The sequence below is a fragment of the Leguminivora glycinivorella genome, chromosome 15, assembly GCF_023078275.1.
Source record: "Leguminivora glycinivorella isolate SPB_JAAS2020 chromosome 15, LegGlyc_1.1, whole genome shotgun sequence".
In the NCBI taxonomy this organism is placed as follows: Eukaryota; Metazoa; Arthropoda; class Insecta; order Lepidoptera; family Tortricidae; genus Leguminivora; species Leguminivora glycinivorella.
The window spans coordinates 6,075,488-6,092,294 of NC_062985.1; the positions used below are offsets into that span (position 1 = coordinate 6,075,488).

At 38.0% G+C, this 16,807-nt stretch overlaps 1 protein-coding gene across 3 annotated transcripts in view; it reads left to right on the top strand.

Annotated features, from left to right (window-relative positions):
• LOC125234270 (ubiquilin-1) overlaps positions 1–13,607 on the top strand; it is a 32,255-nt gene extending 18,648 nt beyond the window's left edge. For 2 of the 3 annotated variants that reach the window (XM_048140487.1, XM_048140485.1), the window contains 3 exons: positions 7,977–8,165; positions 10,239–10,371; positions 11,056–13,607. In XM_048140487.1, the coding sequence (XP_047996444.1) occupies positions 7,977–8,165; positions 10,239–10,371; positions 11,056–11,132 (399 nt within the window). In that variant the 3' untranslated portion in view covers positions 11,133–13,607. The remainder of the gene's footprint in view (positions 1–7,976; positions 8,166–10,238; positions 10,372–11,055) is intronic. The other variant, XM_048140486.1, reaches the window with a different exon arrangement.
• The last annotated feature ends 3,200 nt before the right edge of the window (positions 13,608–16,807 follow it).

Consider the following 16,807-nt stretch of genomic DNA (forward strand, 5'->3'; position numbering starts at 1 on the left):
GTAAAATAACATTAAAAAAACACAATAAAAGTACCCGGTTGACTGGTTTAAATACATTTCCAAAAAAAAAATGTTTGATTTATTTTTTGAATAATTCTACAACCGTAAGAGTTAAGTCGCTAGTTTTTTAGAGCAATTCATTGTATTTGACCTACGGAACCTTCCCTTAAAATTAACGGAATTCAATAAAAACATGGTGTATAGTATATACCAAATATCGTGAAATTCGTTGTTGCCATTATATAAATTTGAATGTAGAATGCCGCAAGGAAGATGAACAATAATTAACGCTGAGAGTTCTTTACATTACAAAGAGGTTTAAATATTTTAATGACAACAAAATAGTGCGCGTAGATAATAGATAAACAATATGCAGATGTTTGATTCAATAGAACGTCTTATTTTTAGAAGATGCGTCGGCCCTTGCACCAAAATGAAATTATTTCCAGGTAAGTAGGATTAATGTTTTGTCACCACGTGCCACTAAAAAGAGTTTTCTATCGACAGAGACAGCAAAATACTGGTAATTTCTATGTCTAAGATTTACTCAGTATCGTTTAATTCAAAGTATTGCAATAACATACTTAATTGTTTTGTTTGCTACTTGTGAACACTGCAGTTTTTCGCTATTTTTCGTTACCGATATATCGTTATAATATTGCATTGTCATTCAAGCATTACAAATTAAACGTGTATACGTAATTTTAGCTCAACCGGTCGAATATATCTACTTCAAAATAATCTACAAAATTCCACCCAAACCAACATAGTTACAACATACGAGTACCTCCAATGTTATATACATACCTATTTGTAGTTACAAATAAGATATAAATGCAAAAACGGCCGACTGTGTAGTTTTAATGATTTATTCGTGGAATTTAGTCGATTGAAACTAAAACTAATTTAGTTGTTAGTCGAACATTTCCACAACTAATTTAATCGCAACTAAATCAATCGCGATTGAATAATGACGATTGATATTTTTAGTCGATTGATTAGTTAACTAAAAAATCAATCGATTGATGCCCATCTCTGCCCCTAAATACTGAAAAACCGGCCAAGTGCGAGTCGGACTCGCCCACGGAGGGTTCCGTACAAACTTTCAATGGTTAAAATAACCATACTACTCAGTACTCATACTCATATTCATTTATTCATTCAACGCCATTTTACACGTCAAGATTTGATTTAAAAAAATAATATTCATACAACAATAATGCTTAGAGAATAAATAGACAGAAGATTGAAATTACAAAAAGTTAGGCAATATTCACATAAAAAATGCACAAAAATATTTTTTAATTAGGTAATAAAAAAATTGTCATAAGTGTAGAACGGGTGCTCGACCAGCCATTTTTTTAAGCGATAGGTACTTAAAGTTCGACACACTAGGCGCTTCAACCACATATTGCGGCAATTTATTATAGACGGCAGGGTCCATCACATGTGTTAATTTTACCGTAAATTGGATTTCGCCAATTTACGGTCGATACCTACTAACTTTCCGGCATTTCGAATGTTGTACTTGGAACACATGTTGTTAGTTTTGTCACAAACATAACAGTACAAGTACAGAAGGCTCACTCCTTTGATGTTCACAAAATGACGCTATTCTAAATTCTTACCTACATTAACAAACGGACCGCACGCGAGCAGCCAACATTGAATTTTTCCCCTCACTAGCTCGGAAACACGTGTTTTGTCCTTTAATACCAGCGGGTAAAAACGCATTTTATCCACTAGTGCTTTAAAATTGATAAAAGTAGGTGAATCTAGTAATAAAGATCATTTACCACCTGTGGAACTACTGGAAGCAGTGATAAAAGAAAATCTTGCAGTACAAAAGGCGGACTCATGCTTTAAGGCATTCTCTACTATGTTGATCTTTCTTTTATGCGGGGGGCTTCGCCCCCCGAGCCCTCCTTTATATGCTCTTAAGGGTCTCAAGAAAACCCTATCCCAACTTATTTTAAATACTACGTTGATCTTTCTTTTATGCCCCCCGCATTCGCCCTCGAGCCCCCCTTAGGGGGCGTCCATTAATCGCGTCATACGTTTTGGGCTTATTTTAGACCCCCCCCTCCCCCATGGTGATCTTTGGTGATATTGTCAGGACCCCCTCCCCCCATTTTTTGGCAACTTAAGTAGACTTTTTTCCAACCCACGAATCAACCAAATCTTGGCGCGAAATTCAAATTTTCTATGAGAATTAAACCTTCGCCCCCTCATTTTTAAGGTTCCGTACCTCAAAAAGGAAACCACTGAACCGAAACTACTGAAACGATTAACTTGTTAGGCACACATATGTAAACTTGTGACCCAAAGACGGGCATGTAATTTAAATATAATAAAAAAAACAACTATAGGAGCCACTTTTGGGGGGTAAAAGTGAAAATTAGAAATCAAAATTTTTTGAAATAGTTTTTTAGCGTGTTACATATCAAATGAAGGAGCGTTAAATGGGCCATTTTTTTTTTTTCAAATTTACCACCCCACTTTTTTTAATTTGGATTTTTTTATCTGCTTTCCACTCAGAATCGCCAGCTCTTTCAATCCTAATAGGAGTAAAAAAGTGTCCCAAGGTTTTTCCCTATTCCGTTACCATTTTTTCTTACATTTTGTATGGCGGTAACGGAATGGAAGGTCAAAAAAAAATGGAAATCTTGGGATATTTTTTTCTCCTATCACGATCAAAAGACCTCACGATTCTGAATATGAATCGCGTAAAAAATACCCATGTTACAAAAAAATTGGGGTGGACAATTTTGAAAAAAATGGCCCTTATACGTATTTCAAAAATATGTTTTTAATAATTTTCAGTCAAGTAATTTTCAAGTAATTTAAGAAAACAGGCAAAAATGACCATCCCCTTATCTCCGAAACTAATTAGCATAAAATTTTCAAAAAAATACCCGAGATAGCCTGTAATGTATAGATTACAAGAAAACCTATTAGAAATATATAGTCAAGCTTCCATTGGACTTAAAAGAAACAACTCAAATTACGAATTTTACTCGCTGGGGCTGCAAGGAGTTACCAAATCTTTTGAAAGTGTTGAGTGCGTTTGAATATTACATGTACATTCATTTTTGTTTCGTCTTTTTAGGGTTCCGTAGTCAACTAGGAACCCTTATAGTTTCGCCATGTCTGTCCGTCCGTCCGTCCGTCCGCGGATAATCTCAGTGACCGTTAGGACTAGAAAGCTGAAATTTGGTACCAATATGTATATCAATCACGCCAACAAAGTGGTAAAATAAAAAGTGGAAAAAAATATTTTGTTAGGGTACCCCCCCTACATGTAAAGTGGAGACTTTTTTTTTTCATTCCAACCCCAACGTGTGATATATTGTTGGATAGGTATTTAAAAATGAATAAGGGTTTACTAAAGTTGGTTTTTGATAATATTAATATTTTAGGAAATAATCCCTCCTAAAGGAAAAAAAGTGCCCCCCCCCCTCTAACTTTTGAACCATACGTTTAAAAAATATGAAAAAAAATCACAAGAGTAGAACTTTATAAAGACTTTCTATTAAGAAAATTGTTTTGAACTTGATAGGTTAAGTAGTTTTTGAGAAAAATACGGAAAACTACGGAACCCTACACTTCTTGTGATGTAAGAAACCCTTGCAACACGAGTCCAACTCACACTTGGCCGGTTTTTAAGTGTTATAGCTCGTCTATGATTCCGCCAACGTCAAGGTTTAGGAAGGCACGCGTTTTTTTGAAGACAGTTGGCCGGTGAGCTCTACATTTGTCAAATTTGCCGCCTTTTTTTCAGTGCCATGATTAGGTTGACCGTCTATAACCGACTGGACAGTCGGTGTACACGTGATGAGGGCAAACCTAAAAAATCTTTGAGAATTAAAAATAACCGGCTGCACACAGCTCTTTTTTCTCACTTGATGGTCTCATCGGAAGATCAGCGCTGGAAGTCACCAGCAAGACGCTGAGATGAGGCCATTTCGTGGCACTTCATTCCTTTGTTTGTGTTGTAATGTGTAATTAATCTTGACTGTGTTCACGAATAAATTATATTCTATTCTGTTCTCTTTGCACTGTACAACGCAAGTTCTGACTGTAAAAGTTGAAATAAAAATAGCTCAGATATATGATTTTTTCTTTACGTTAGATTAGATGTAACAAAAAAAATACACGTGATATGTTCCTAACCCCCCCACCCCCCATGGTGATATTTGGTGATTTTTTCATGACCCCCTCCCCCTATCCAGTATGACGCGATTAATGGACGCCCCCTTATTCATGCTCTTCAGGGTCACAAGAAAACCCTATCCCAACTTACTTTAAATACTACGTTGATGTTTATTTTATGCGGAGGGCTTCGCCCCCCGAGCCCCCCTTTATTTCCTCTTAAGGGTCTCAAGAAAACCCTATCCCAACTTATTTTAAATACTATGTTGATCTTTTTTTTGTGGGGAGCTTCGCCCCCGAGCCCCTCTTTACTTGCTCTTAAGGGTCACAAGAAAACCCTATCCCAACTTATTTTAAATACTACGTTGATCTTTCTTTTTTGCGGGGTCTTCGCCCCCCGAGCCCCCCCCCCTTTATTTACTCTGAACGGTCACAAGAAAACCCTAACCCAACTTATTTTAAATACTACGTTGATCTTTCTTTTTTGTGGGGGGCTTCGATCGCCCCTGAGCCCCCCTTTACTTGCTCTTAAGGGTCTCAAGAAAACCCTATCCCAACTTATTTTAAATACTACGTTGATCTTTTTAGTAGTTCCAGTTCATATCTTCCGGCTCCATCATCAGACCTTGAAACCTAATCGTAGTCAAAGTTCATTACAAGACTTTTCTAAGAAACCCAAAAACTACTATGATACGATGTTCTATCATGTAGTTCCAGTTCATATCTTCCGGCTCCATCATCAGACCTTGAAACCTAATCGTAGTCAAAGTTCATTACAAGACTTTTCTAAGAAACGCAAAAACAGCTATGATACGATGTTACATCATGTAGTTCCAGTTCATATCTTCCGGCTCCATCATCAGACCTTGAAACCTAATCGTAGTCAAAGTTCATTACAAGATTTTTCTAAGAAACCCAAAAACAGCTATGATACGATGTTCCATCATGTAGTTCCAGTTCATATCTTCCGGCTCCATCATCAGACCTTGAAACCTAATCGTAGTCAAAGTTCATTACAAGACTTTTCTAAGAAACCCAAAAACCTCCCAAAATATCTTCCGGCTCCATCATCAGATCAGTTCAACAGTACCATATTATTGTACTGTCATCAGAACTACATACAGCTGCCAATTATCATTACGCTACGATCCTTGGAAGATGGTTAAATTAGCCTCCGTAGATTCCATTACATAGTTAGTTACATACACGACGACCTAATAAAAGCGCGTTAATATTAATATTAGCGCCATCTAGCTGAGCCCTTCTTCTGTGTGGTACTGAGGTAAGTACGTTTTATTCTTAGACTTTATCTGTCTATACGGAGTTATATATGTCTTTGACTAGAAGTATAGGTACTCTAATGAGTATTATTGTATTTAGCGCCGTCTCTCGGCAAAATTTACTAAGTAATTTACGCGACTTGAGACTTGTGCGAAACTTTAGGCATGGAAAGTCACATGAAAAGTTGTCGAAACTAATAATAGATGGCGCTGCATTTAAATTTCTTGACTGATAACTCTAATACTAAATTGAATATACTCTAAGGTAGAGCAGAGTCTAATACCTCCGCTTTACAAAAGACCGCAATCAAGTAGCACTAGACTTTACTCATTGTTGTGTTCCTGCCGGTGAGTAAGGCAGCCAGAGCTCAACGAGGGTGCGGTACTCCTTCCTTCCTTCCCCCTCCTTCCTTCGGTCCTTTGAGTCGTCGGCACCCAGGCCCCTTCTAAGTACAGGTTTGTACAAGTTTCTAATGAGTCGAGTCGGCAACGCACATGTGCCACTCCTTGAGTGGCAAGCGTCCATATGTAACAGTCACCGCTTTCCATCAGGCGGACCGTATGCATGTTTGCCACCTACGTGGTACAAAAAAAAACTCTCGACGAATTCACCTTAAACATTAAAAACTAAATCAAAATCGATTGATTCGTTCGGGAGCTATGATGCCAGACAGACATGTCAAGCGTCAAACCTATTATTATTATAATATTTTTGCGTTGGTGGTTAAAAACAAGAAACCTCCTTCAAAACTATAATAAAACACAACTTTCTATGAAAGTCGGTAAAGTGCAAGTCGGATTTCGACATTTCCATACAAAAAGGTGATGAGCGCCTGACGACATGTGATGGCAACGTGTACACTAGATTTGTACTTTAAAGATTTTGCGTATATTTTGGAAACTATAAGAGATAGAGCAAATAGACTTCAGATTTTGGTTGTCGGTGGCACAATTTTTTTGTTTTCGTATATATGTATACACCATTTTTTGGACCTATTAGGGCAATATTATGGTCAGTGCAGTTCTAAACAGTCGTAAGCGCCTCTTTTTTAGCAGGAACTTAAGTCATTTTGGCAAATGCTTAAAATTTTTAACAATTTCTAAACAGAAATGAATTTCTTTCTACCTGTCCATGGCGCTCACAAAATTTCAAAACATTTAGTAAGTACTTGCAGCGGCAGTGAGTGAAAAATCTCAATTTGAGTTTTTTTCTCTTAACTCCGACTTACGCTTGACTGTAGATTTCTAATAGGTTTTCCTGTAATCTACAGGTAGAGGGCTATCTCGTGTATTTTTTTGAAAATTTTACGCTAAGTAGTTTCGGAGATAAGGGGGGGAATGGTCATTTTTTGCTTATTTTCTTAAATTACTTCTAAATTACCAAAATAAAAACTATAAAAAAAATATATTTGAGATGCTTATAAAATGCTCTTTCATTTGATATGTAGCACAATATAGTTCTAATAACTTTGATTTTTAATTTTCAATTTTACCCCCCAAAAGTGGCCCCTATGATTAAATTTCGTTTAATTTCATTTAATTATATTACATGTCCGTCTTTGGGCCACTTGTTTACATACGTGTGCCAAATTTCAAGTAAATCGGTCTAGTAGTTTCGGAGAAATCGGCTGTGACAGAGGGACAGACAGACACGCGAGTGATCCTATAAGGGTTCCGTTTTTCCTCTTTGAGGTACGGAACCCTAAAAGGTAAACAACCTCTAGCAATGCGATATACACAATGTTGTATTACGAGTACAATACAATGGGCACGTAAAAAATAAGTAATAATACTAATTTAAATAAAAATATTACCCCCATCAAGATATAGCTCAATCGATTCTACTCTCGATTCTGAACAAACTGTTTTCAGGTTTTTAGTTGATACCCGAGCAAGCGAAAGATTCCAAAATTGAACCGCGAGCGTAGCGAGTGGTTCAAAAAGTGGAATCTTGAGTGTTGCGAGGGTATCAAGGCACGAAGGTTAAACAAACTTTGCCACCGAGTGAAACACAAAATTTTTCACCACACCAACACGAACAAAATACTGACTATAAAACATCAAAATAAATTAAATCCATCAATTTATTCAATATTTATGATTCAAAATCACCATTTACAGGTAAAATCTAGCAGCCAGATTAAGACATCGAGTTAAAATTCGTATGAAATTACTTTGCCCCCTTGTGGATAAAATGCAATTTTGCTATCTGTTTTCGAATAGCAAAGAAAGTCTTTACCAGTGGTTTGGTGAAAATTAAATTACAATAACATTTTAAACTAAATTTCAACGTTCAATGCGCTCAGCCACGCAATATGTCGGGTGTTAGGCGCAGAAGGTCTTCCGGTTCCGAGTATGGGTGCAGGGGGCATCACAGAATTATATGCTGCACAGTCTGAATTTTAAAGTCGCGATAAGCCCAAATTGTAACTTAAAAAAATGTTATTCTTTGAAAATATCAAAAAAGAACCCCACATTGAACACTCACGGTAGCGTCGAGGACCGGTAATATCAGTGTTATAACAAATGTCCTCGTTCTCGTAGGCTTTGAACGCGCTCCTGCAGATCCAGCAAGGCATGGAGCAGCTGCGCACGGCGGCGCCCAGCCTCGTCACCAACCTCGGGCTCGGCGCCGCCGCCGCGCCGCCCGCGCCGCCGCCCGCCGCGCCCGCGCCCGCGCCCGCGCCCGCGCCGCAGGCCCGCCAGCAGCACAACGAGGAGCTCTTCTCGCAGGTACTGATCAAACGAGATAACATGTCGCCGATGTCGCGAGATAGATTACACGTCTTTTTCTAATTGTACTAAAATGACATAAGGACGGGTAGTCTATCTCGCGGCGACATACTCTCGCGGTCGCGGCAATCGTGTGCTGACCCTGCCGGGTATAGTGTGGACGGGCTCTACGGAATACATAGATACGACGGATCATCGAGCGCCACCACACTTGGGGAGTAAAAAGTGCTCTAAATTCGCAAACTTCGCGGTGAGACCTCTGAACGCGCAGTTTCCATGCCGAGAGAGAGCGACCTCTATTACGCGCATGATCCAGAGGTGCCATGAGATTGAAATTCATTGGTAATCTCAGCAATAATGTTTTTTCACAATAGTATTCAGCATGTACATCAATTTTACATTTATAATAGTAGATATACATATAGTACGTACGTCGTATTATACGTGGCTTGATAGTAATAAATACTATAGTGATATGATAATGTAAAAATTAGAGATGCAACGAATAGTTGTTTGGCCGGATACCGGATACCGAATATTCGGCCCGCAGAATTTTACCTACAATTTAAGCAGGGAGCGGGCGCGTCGTGCAGGTTTTGATTTTTTGCGTAGTGAACTTCGCGCGGAATCCGTTTTAAGTGCAAAAAACTAGTTTTATTATAATTATTTCGTTCAAGGCAAAATGTATGTTTAAATGTTTATAAATCCATACTAATATTATAAATGGGAAAGTGTGTGTGTCTGTATGTTTGTCCGTCTTTCACGGCAAAATGGAGCGATGAATTGACGTGATTTTTTAAGTGGAGATAGTTGAAGGGATGGAGAGTGACATAGGCTACTTTTTGTCTCCCCAAACTACTTTTTGACTCCCCACTTCCCTGTAATGGGTGGTGGAAGTTTGTATGGAGAATTCCGCATTTTTTCGAATTTAACGCGAGCGAAGCTGCGGGTAAAAGCTACTTTAATAATAAATAAATAAATTATAAGTTTTACAACCGTAACTGTTTTTTTTACATTTATTTACCCCAAAATCATTCATCCGGTATCCGGCCGGGTAGTACGTCACTATTCGGTATCCGATCGAATATTAAAATAAGGGCCGGATACCGAATAGTAACCGAATATTCGGTGCATCTCTAGAAAAAATGCTGTAGGTATCAATTTAATCAGGTAGTAGATTTTTATCTCAGAGGAAAAAATTCTATAGAGAGGACAAGCCGCGCGCGGCCTGGTCGCAGATGTAGGCCCATTGGGCCTACACCGCCGCCAGTTCGCCGTCCGCTGTCATCGAGTGTACACGCGCGCTGTTCACCGACGAAAAACGAGTTTTATCAAAAATGCCGAAGTGTGCAATAATAACTTGCAAACATCGCAGTGACCTGAATAATCTCCAAGCCGATAGGATAACATTTCATAGGTAAATACTATTTATTTCCTTTTATTTCACATAAAACACGAATTCAACGTAATACTCCGAGTTGTACCATGTAACCTTACGTTTGCTTGTGCTTTAAAACGTTCATTATACATTGCGGCTACACAAGGAACATATTGTAAACAGTGTAGTGTTTTGCGCCGCAATGAACGGTGTACAAAACGATTCACTCAGTGAGACATTTTTCTCGGAAACGAGGCGAGGCGTTCCCGCTATTTATCGTTGTGTGCGTGCGCGATCGCGCTCGCTTATCGTTCGCGTGTACACATACATTGAAATGATGCGCGTGTATTGCGCAATGGGAGCGTCCAATTTTTATTCACTAGTGTTTTGTTATTTCTATTTTTTTTTAGTTTGAATATTTATTTAATCAACTAGTATGTCTTACAATGGATTGGTACTTTGCCCCCCGAATAAAATCCTTTTTAGGCCCTTACTATTCTGGCTACTACTATTTCCTTTTGTATGTGGGCTGTTATTGGTCAGGATTTCCTTATATTTTAGCTTTATTAGAAGTCCATTCAAAACTTTTTCAGGCTCAGATAAAAATACGTATCGGTGACCATGCGCGATAGTCCTTTTGGTCATAACAGTATATTATTTGATGGACTGTTTACATACTTGTTGTATTGTTACAGTTTATGCAGCGGATGGTAGCCGCCATGGCCAATAACCAGAACAACTCGTCGCAGCCCCCCGAGCAGCGGTACTCGCAGCAACTTGAGCAGCTAGCGGCCATGGGTTTCCTCAACAGGGAGGCTAATCTACAAGGTGAGCGTTGCTATGGCAACAGAACTAGTCTAGCAGTAATACAACAACTCGAGCAGGGGCCTGTTGCATAACAATTTACAACTTGTATTACAAGCGGAACTCTCTTTCTTATAAAATGAATTGGAGGGGGACTACCGCTTGTAATATGAGTTGTAAATTGTTATGCAACAGGCCCCAGCTAGCGGCCTTGGACTTCCTCAACAGGGAGGCCAACGTAGCCGCGTAGCGGTACAACAAATCTAGCAGCTAGCGGCTATAAGCTTCCTTAACAGGGTGGCCAACCTGCAAAGTTTGTATACATAGAGAAATAAGTTTTAAGCGAAAGGTAAATATTTGGTACAAGCTTTTATTACTGACCTGACTTTTCCTCATGAAGCTTGTAAAAACTGCCTATTAGGCAGTGGGCCCATCAAAAGCTACTAAGCGATAAGCTATCGTTGATTGATACGAACAAAAGATAGTCGCTCCCGTGTAAATAAAAGCACTACTTGTACTATTATATATTCTGTGATAAAAAGCGACGCGATGATAGCGCGCGATAGATAGTTTCTTTCATCGATTGCTCATCGCTTACTCCAGTCCAGACCAGTGCCTAATAAGTGTTGTGTTGTTTAAAAAAAATGGCCAATGTAGCCATACAATTTAAAATAATTGCGTTAACTATATTATCACGTTCTTTTCCAGCTCTTATCGCAACATTCGGCGACGTGAACGCGGCGGTGGAGAGGCTACTGGCGCTCGGGCAGCTGTCCATGAGCTAACACCGCGGCGCCCGCACACACACACACATAGGCCGCGTATACATACAGCCCCTCTTCTGGTACTAGCAAGTAGAGATCGGACTATGGTACTTGTAAACCTGTACGGTGTACAAAATCGTCGTACAGTCAAGGGTAGGGTGTACAAAAACTTGTCAAAAATATATCTCATATCGCTTAATTCGTTGACATGCTCATAAGTCAATGTGGGACATATTATTGAGCAACTTTTGTGCATCCGTTTTTTTACACTTTGCTGTACAGGCCGACAAAAAGTATAGAATTTAAAAAGGGGGTGTCGTCCCGTTTTCTTACATGTATTGATTTGAATGATTTGAAAGGGCACTTCAGTGTTGCAAGTTTTTAGATTCTACAGTTTATTTTCGGATTGACTAACTATTATATACGGTTCATATTACATATTATGAAATGCGTTGAGTGACATGATTAAATCATAAATATCATATTTATTTTCCAAGAAATACAGTTTAATAGTTTAGTCGTTTTAGTTGCCAATTACAATAATATTAAAAAAAAAAACTTTTAAAATTGTGCTTGGACTTTCTGTTTATTGAGATGGCAAAACCTAGGAAACCGATCTCACCTAACGTGGTTGGTACGGTTTGAGACGAGCATTCCTAGGCGTGTGTTAATGTCTTAGTGTTTTTGTGTTCTGGCGACTAATACTAAATATAATGCGATCAGTTCCATGCTAGTACCAGGAGAGCGGCCATTGATATTTGCACTATTTTTTATTTACATTGTGGTGGGAGTTGTGTGATTCTATTTATCAATTTAGCTAGAAATGGCGCTATGGAAACACTCGAAAATGTTGATTTGGGATAATTTTGTAAAGATAAGTTGTTTTGTATTGAGTTGCCACAGGGCATAAGTGATACGGGGCATTTAGTAGAGGTAGCGAATGGACTCTTGAGAAAGGGGATCGTTGATCGACAAGTGTGTAGCGCCATTTTTGAGCGGAGGTTTGACGGGCGTCGGGCGTGCCGTGCCGCAGCGGCGTGAGGCTTGACTGTAGAGACCGTCAAGTACATGTAAATGTATCTATTCAACTGTATAGGTGTTTCCTATATCGCAACTAAAATTCATTCCTTCTTGTTTTTTAGTTTATAAAGGAAATTGTTAAAAATAGGAATTTCATAAATATTATAGAAAAAAACGTCAGTTGTTTTCTGTGTTCTACGGTACCCCAAAGAAATATAGTAATATTTCTGAGGTATAATTTATATAATAGTGGTTTATGTTATTTTATTTCTTCAACGATTAAATCTAACTTTCAGTTGCATTAAGTAAATCGGTTTATGTAAATATTTTCCTTTGGGAAAGTAAATGGATAAGGAAGCGCAATTCAGCAATAATGGATGTGTCTACACTTATGTGTCTGTTTCTATTGTAGCATCTATTTTATTATTCATGTTTGTATCGTTTGCGTTTGGTCGTGAATTACAGTTTGTCACAAATTTATATTGGTTGGTTTCTAATAAATTCGAGGCGCCATATTCACTATGACTAAGAACACTATAGTGTCCACTGATCACACCATTGTGTTAGACTCTATTGGTGTCTATTAACTACGAGTCCCTTTTTGCGTGTCCATTGCCTTCATTTAAAAAAGATATCCTTCAATCGTTGTGGTGGTAAACTATTTTATAAGAGTTTAGCCTTTTGTAGCATATGATAATACTTTAATATTATTTTGTAGTGGTTTTATAGCGAATTCATTAAATTTAAGTTGTAAAAAGTATAAAAGAGTACTGTTGCTCAGTTTGAAGGGAGTGTGTTAAATTACCCAGAATTATATTTAAAATGAATTTATTAGTCACTTACCTATATCTTCACGAATCACCCTGACCGTAGATTGTACATTTTAAAATAACGCAGATTTGATTTACTCACTTGACTAAAATAAAACATAGTAATCTGGATCCGCAAAAATTGAAATAATTATTTTAAAAATGCACTATGGAGTCACTAAAAGTATTCTAATTGGCTTTTATTACGAGTAACAATGTGTAACTTTTTTAAAGAACGCTTTATTTGGTTCGCAATGTATAGATCCGTTCATTCGCAAAGTTGCATCCAACATTTTATTGTTGTACATGTTTTTTGTATAGAACTTCTCTCCTTCGTGAATGAATGTATCTAGAAATCAAATAATATTGTTTGCAAGAGACGTAAAGAAGGGGCCCGTTTCATGAAAGTATTGTAACAACAGGTGGACTAGGTTTTAACCTCTTAAAATAAGTACTATTTAGACTCTTCCATATAACGGGCCCGAGCTTCAGCGCAGGTCTCGTTGCGCATGTAAAATTCCTCATGTGAAGCTCTTTAATGTTCTCATTGTAAAAACTCGCATATATTGTCTAGACTGCTAGAAATGTCTGATATCGTATGATATGAATCTGGGTGTAACAATATTATTATGTGACAGAATGCAATTATTAATAACAAAGTAAATTACTTATTGTTTTATTTTACCCTGTTAAACTATTCCTTTAGCAACACATTATATTATAACTAACCCCTCGTATGCCTATGCACTTATCAGTGTGTGGGAATTTTAACACCTCATGTCATAAGCATTGATCAGTGCGTGGGAATTTTAATTTATTGTTTTTAATGTCAATGTCACTTTTCCAATAATAAAAACCGGCCAAGAGCGTGTCTGGCCACGCTCAGTGTAGGTTTCCGTATTTTTCTCAAAAACTACTGAACCTATCATGTTCAAAACAATTTTCCTAGAAAGTTTTTATAAAGTTCTACTTTTGTAATTTTTTTCATATTTTTTAAACTTATGGTTCAAAAGTTAGAGGGGGGGGGGCGCACTTTTTTTCCTTTATGAGCGATTATTTCCGAAAATATTAATATTATCAAAAAACTATCTTAGTAAACCCTTATTAATTTTTTAATACCTATCCAACAATATATCACACGTTGGGGTTGGAATGAAAAAAATTGGTTGTCTGTAAAGTCGATTTACGGACGGTAGTTTAACGTGATAACGTCAAACATTACAGTAGTATAGACAGGGGCGGTCAGAGTATAGCAAAAGGGGCCCGATTCTGGGATTTTTTTCACGTTTTTTTATTTATTTATTTATTAAAAATACACAAAAGTTAACAGTATTTCACCAAAGCACTTATGTGGTAATATAATTATGTACATGTTAAATTGACATAAATAAAAGCAAACACACTTAAAAGTTAAACTATGGTTATTACATTAATCACCTAAGGAGTGTAGAGTCTATGAACCTTAAGAGTTTTCTGTAAAACACACCAACACTATCAGCAAATATGTCAATATCGTCTGTCTCCAACATGATGCGGTTAAGAGCAGCTCGGGCTCGAGCGGTGCTGCTCGGCAACGATGCGAACAGGCGCCGCCGCCGCCGCGCCGGCACCGCGAACCGGCATGCCAACCACCACATTCGCTCTTGGCACTTGCAGCCCCATTCTCTCAAGCACGGATGCGTCATCTACTCTATGGTGAAACAGTTGGCGGTAATGCATAATATGCAGCAGTTTCCGTCTGGTTTCTAGAGTTTGAAGACCAACCATTCCTGTTACGAATAGAGATGGATACATATATGGGTAATATCCGTACAGTCGTTTGTAAATGTGCCTACAGAACTTCCTCTGCACTCTTTCTAGCATAGTGTTTTGTTCTTATTAGAAAGAATGCATTAAAATAAGCATCTTTTATAAATTAAAGTTTTTTTTTTAAACCTACTAATTTAGGAGTTAGAGTGGTGCAAAGTTGCAAAATTTTCCCGTAGCATTACTAAGGCGCCAGAGACAGAAAGCGATATCGACGGAGCCCCGCTTATTACAGAAACTGCACAGAATAGGAGCCTTCGGCCGTTTGAAGATACCTAACGAACCTAACCTATACCTATATAAAAGTCGTCATTTTGTATCCTAGACCGTTTGCGAGACACGCGTTAATTTTATTAAAGTGCTAGTGCCATTTACTAATCTTAGAACCCTAATATCTCAGTAAATATTAATGGAGAAGAAAAGTTTATATAACAAAACATCCTTATTTAAACGTGTTCTATATGATTTATCAATATTAACATAGGTTATATTGGTAAAAAAAATCATCGTAAATTTATTAAGTCTCTGGCGCCTTAGTAAATACTATGGGAAAATTCGCAACTTCGTACTGCTCTAACTCCTAAATAAGTAGGTTTTTCAAACAACTTCATTCTATAAAAGATGCTTATTTTAATGCAATCTTTCATGTTTTTAAATTACAAACACTCAAAATAATAAATGAATCGAACGACCACGGGCGCGCCATCTGTCGCAGCTGTGGTGCTTTACTCAGGCCACACGCTACAACCATACCGAGCGCATCGATCAGCCGCTTAGTTCCTACGTACGCCAATAGATGGCGCTTAAGCTATATTGGGAAACGGGACAATGACGTCATCTTTTTCGTGCATGCTGCCCGTAGTAACGAGTTATTAGACGTTATCACGTCAAAAATATCAGCCCCCACTTTACATGTAGGGGGGTACCCTAATAAAACATTTTTATGCGCTCGGTATGGTTATAGCGTGTGGCCTAAGTAAAGCACCACAGCTGGGACAGATGGCGCGCCCGTGTGTTGTTCTCGTTAAGCTGAGTTTAGACCAGCAAGTTATTGCTGCAAGTTTTGAGACGCAACTATAGGTAAGAGTGAGTGGCAAATATCTGCATCTCTTTCTAGCATATACTTCTGTCTCAAAACTTGCAGCAGCGCCGCAGAGATGGGCAAATCGTAATCGATTCCGGATTACACGATTACTTGATTTTACTTTGTAATCCACTACTGGGTGTCAGATTACTTGTAATGTAATCAAGTGAAACGGTAAATTACCATTACATATAAAGGAATCACTAATCATCTACATATACAATAATTACTATTACTAATAATTCGGAATCATAGTCGATTCAAAATAACTGAAATTATTGACTTGATTACTTTCAGATTACAAATATGTAGTACCTCAGATTGCTGACTGTCACTTTGACACAAAAGTCATCATGGGTGTCGTAAAATAGGTTTTAGGGGGTGCTGATTCCAAAATTAATGACTAATTTGGAATCTGACATTGCTGACTGTCACTTTGACACAAAAGTCGTCATGGGTGTCGTAAAATAGGTTTTAGGGGGTGCTGATTCCAAAATTAATGACCAATTTGGAATCTGACATTGCTGACTGTCACTTTCATGGGTGTCGTAAAATAGGTTTTAGGGAGTGCTGATTCCAAAATTAATGAACAATGTGGAATCTGACATTGCTGACTGTCACTTTGACACAAAAGTCGTCATGGGTGTCGTAAAATAGGTTTTAGGGGGTGCTGATTACAAAATTAATGACCAATGTGGAATCTGACATTGCTGACTGTCACTTTGACACAAAAGTCGTCATGGGTGTCGTAAAATAGGTTTTAGGGAGTGCTGATTCCAAAATTAATGAACAATGTGGAATCTGATATTGCTGACTGTCACTTTGACGCAAAAGTCGTCATGGGTGTCGTAAAATAGGTTTGGGGTGCTGATTCCAAAATTAATAACCAATTTGGAATCTGACATTGCTGACTGTCACTTTGACACAAAAGTCATCACGGGTGTCGTAAAATGGGTTTTAGAGGGTGCTGATTCCAA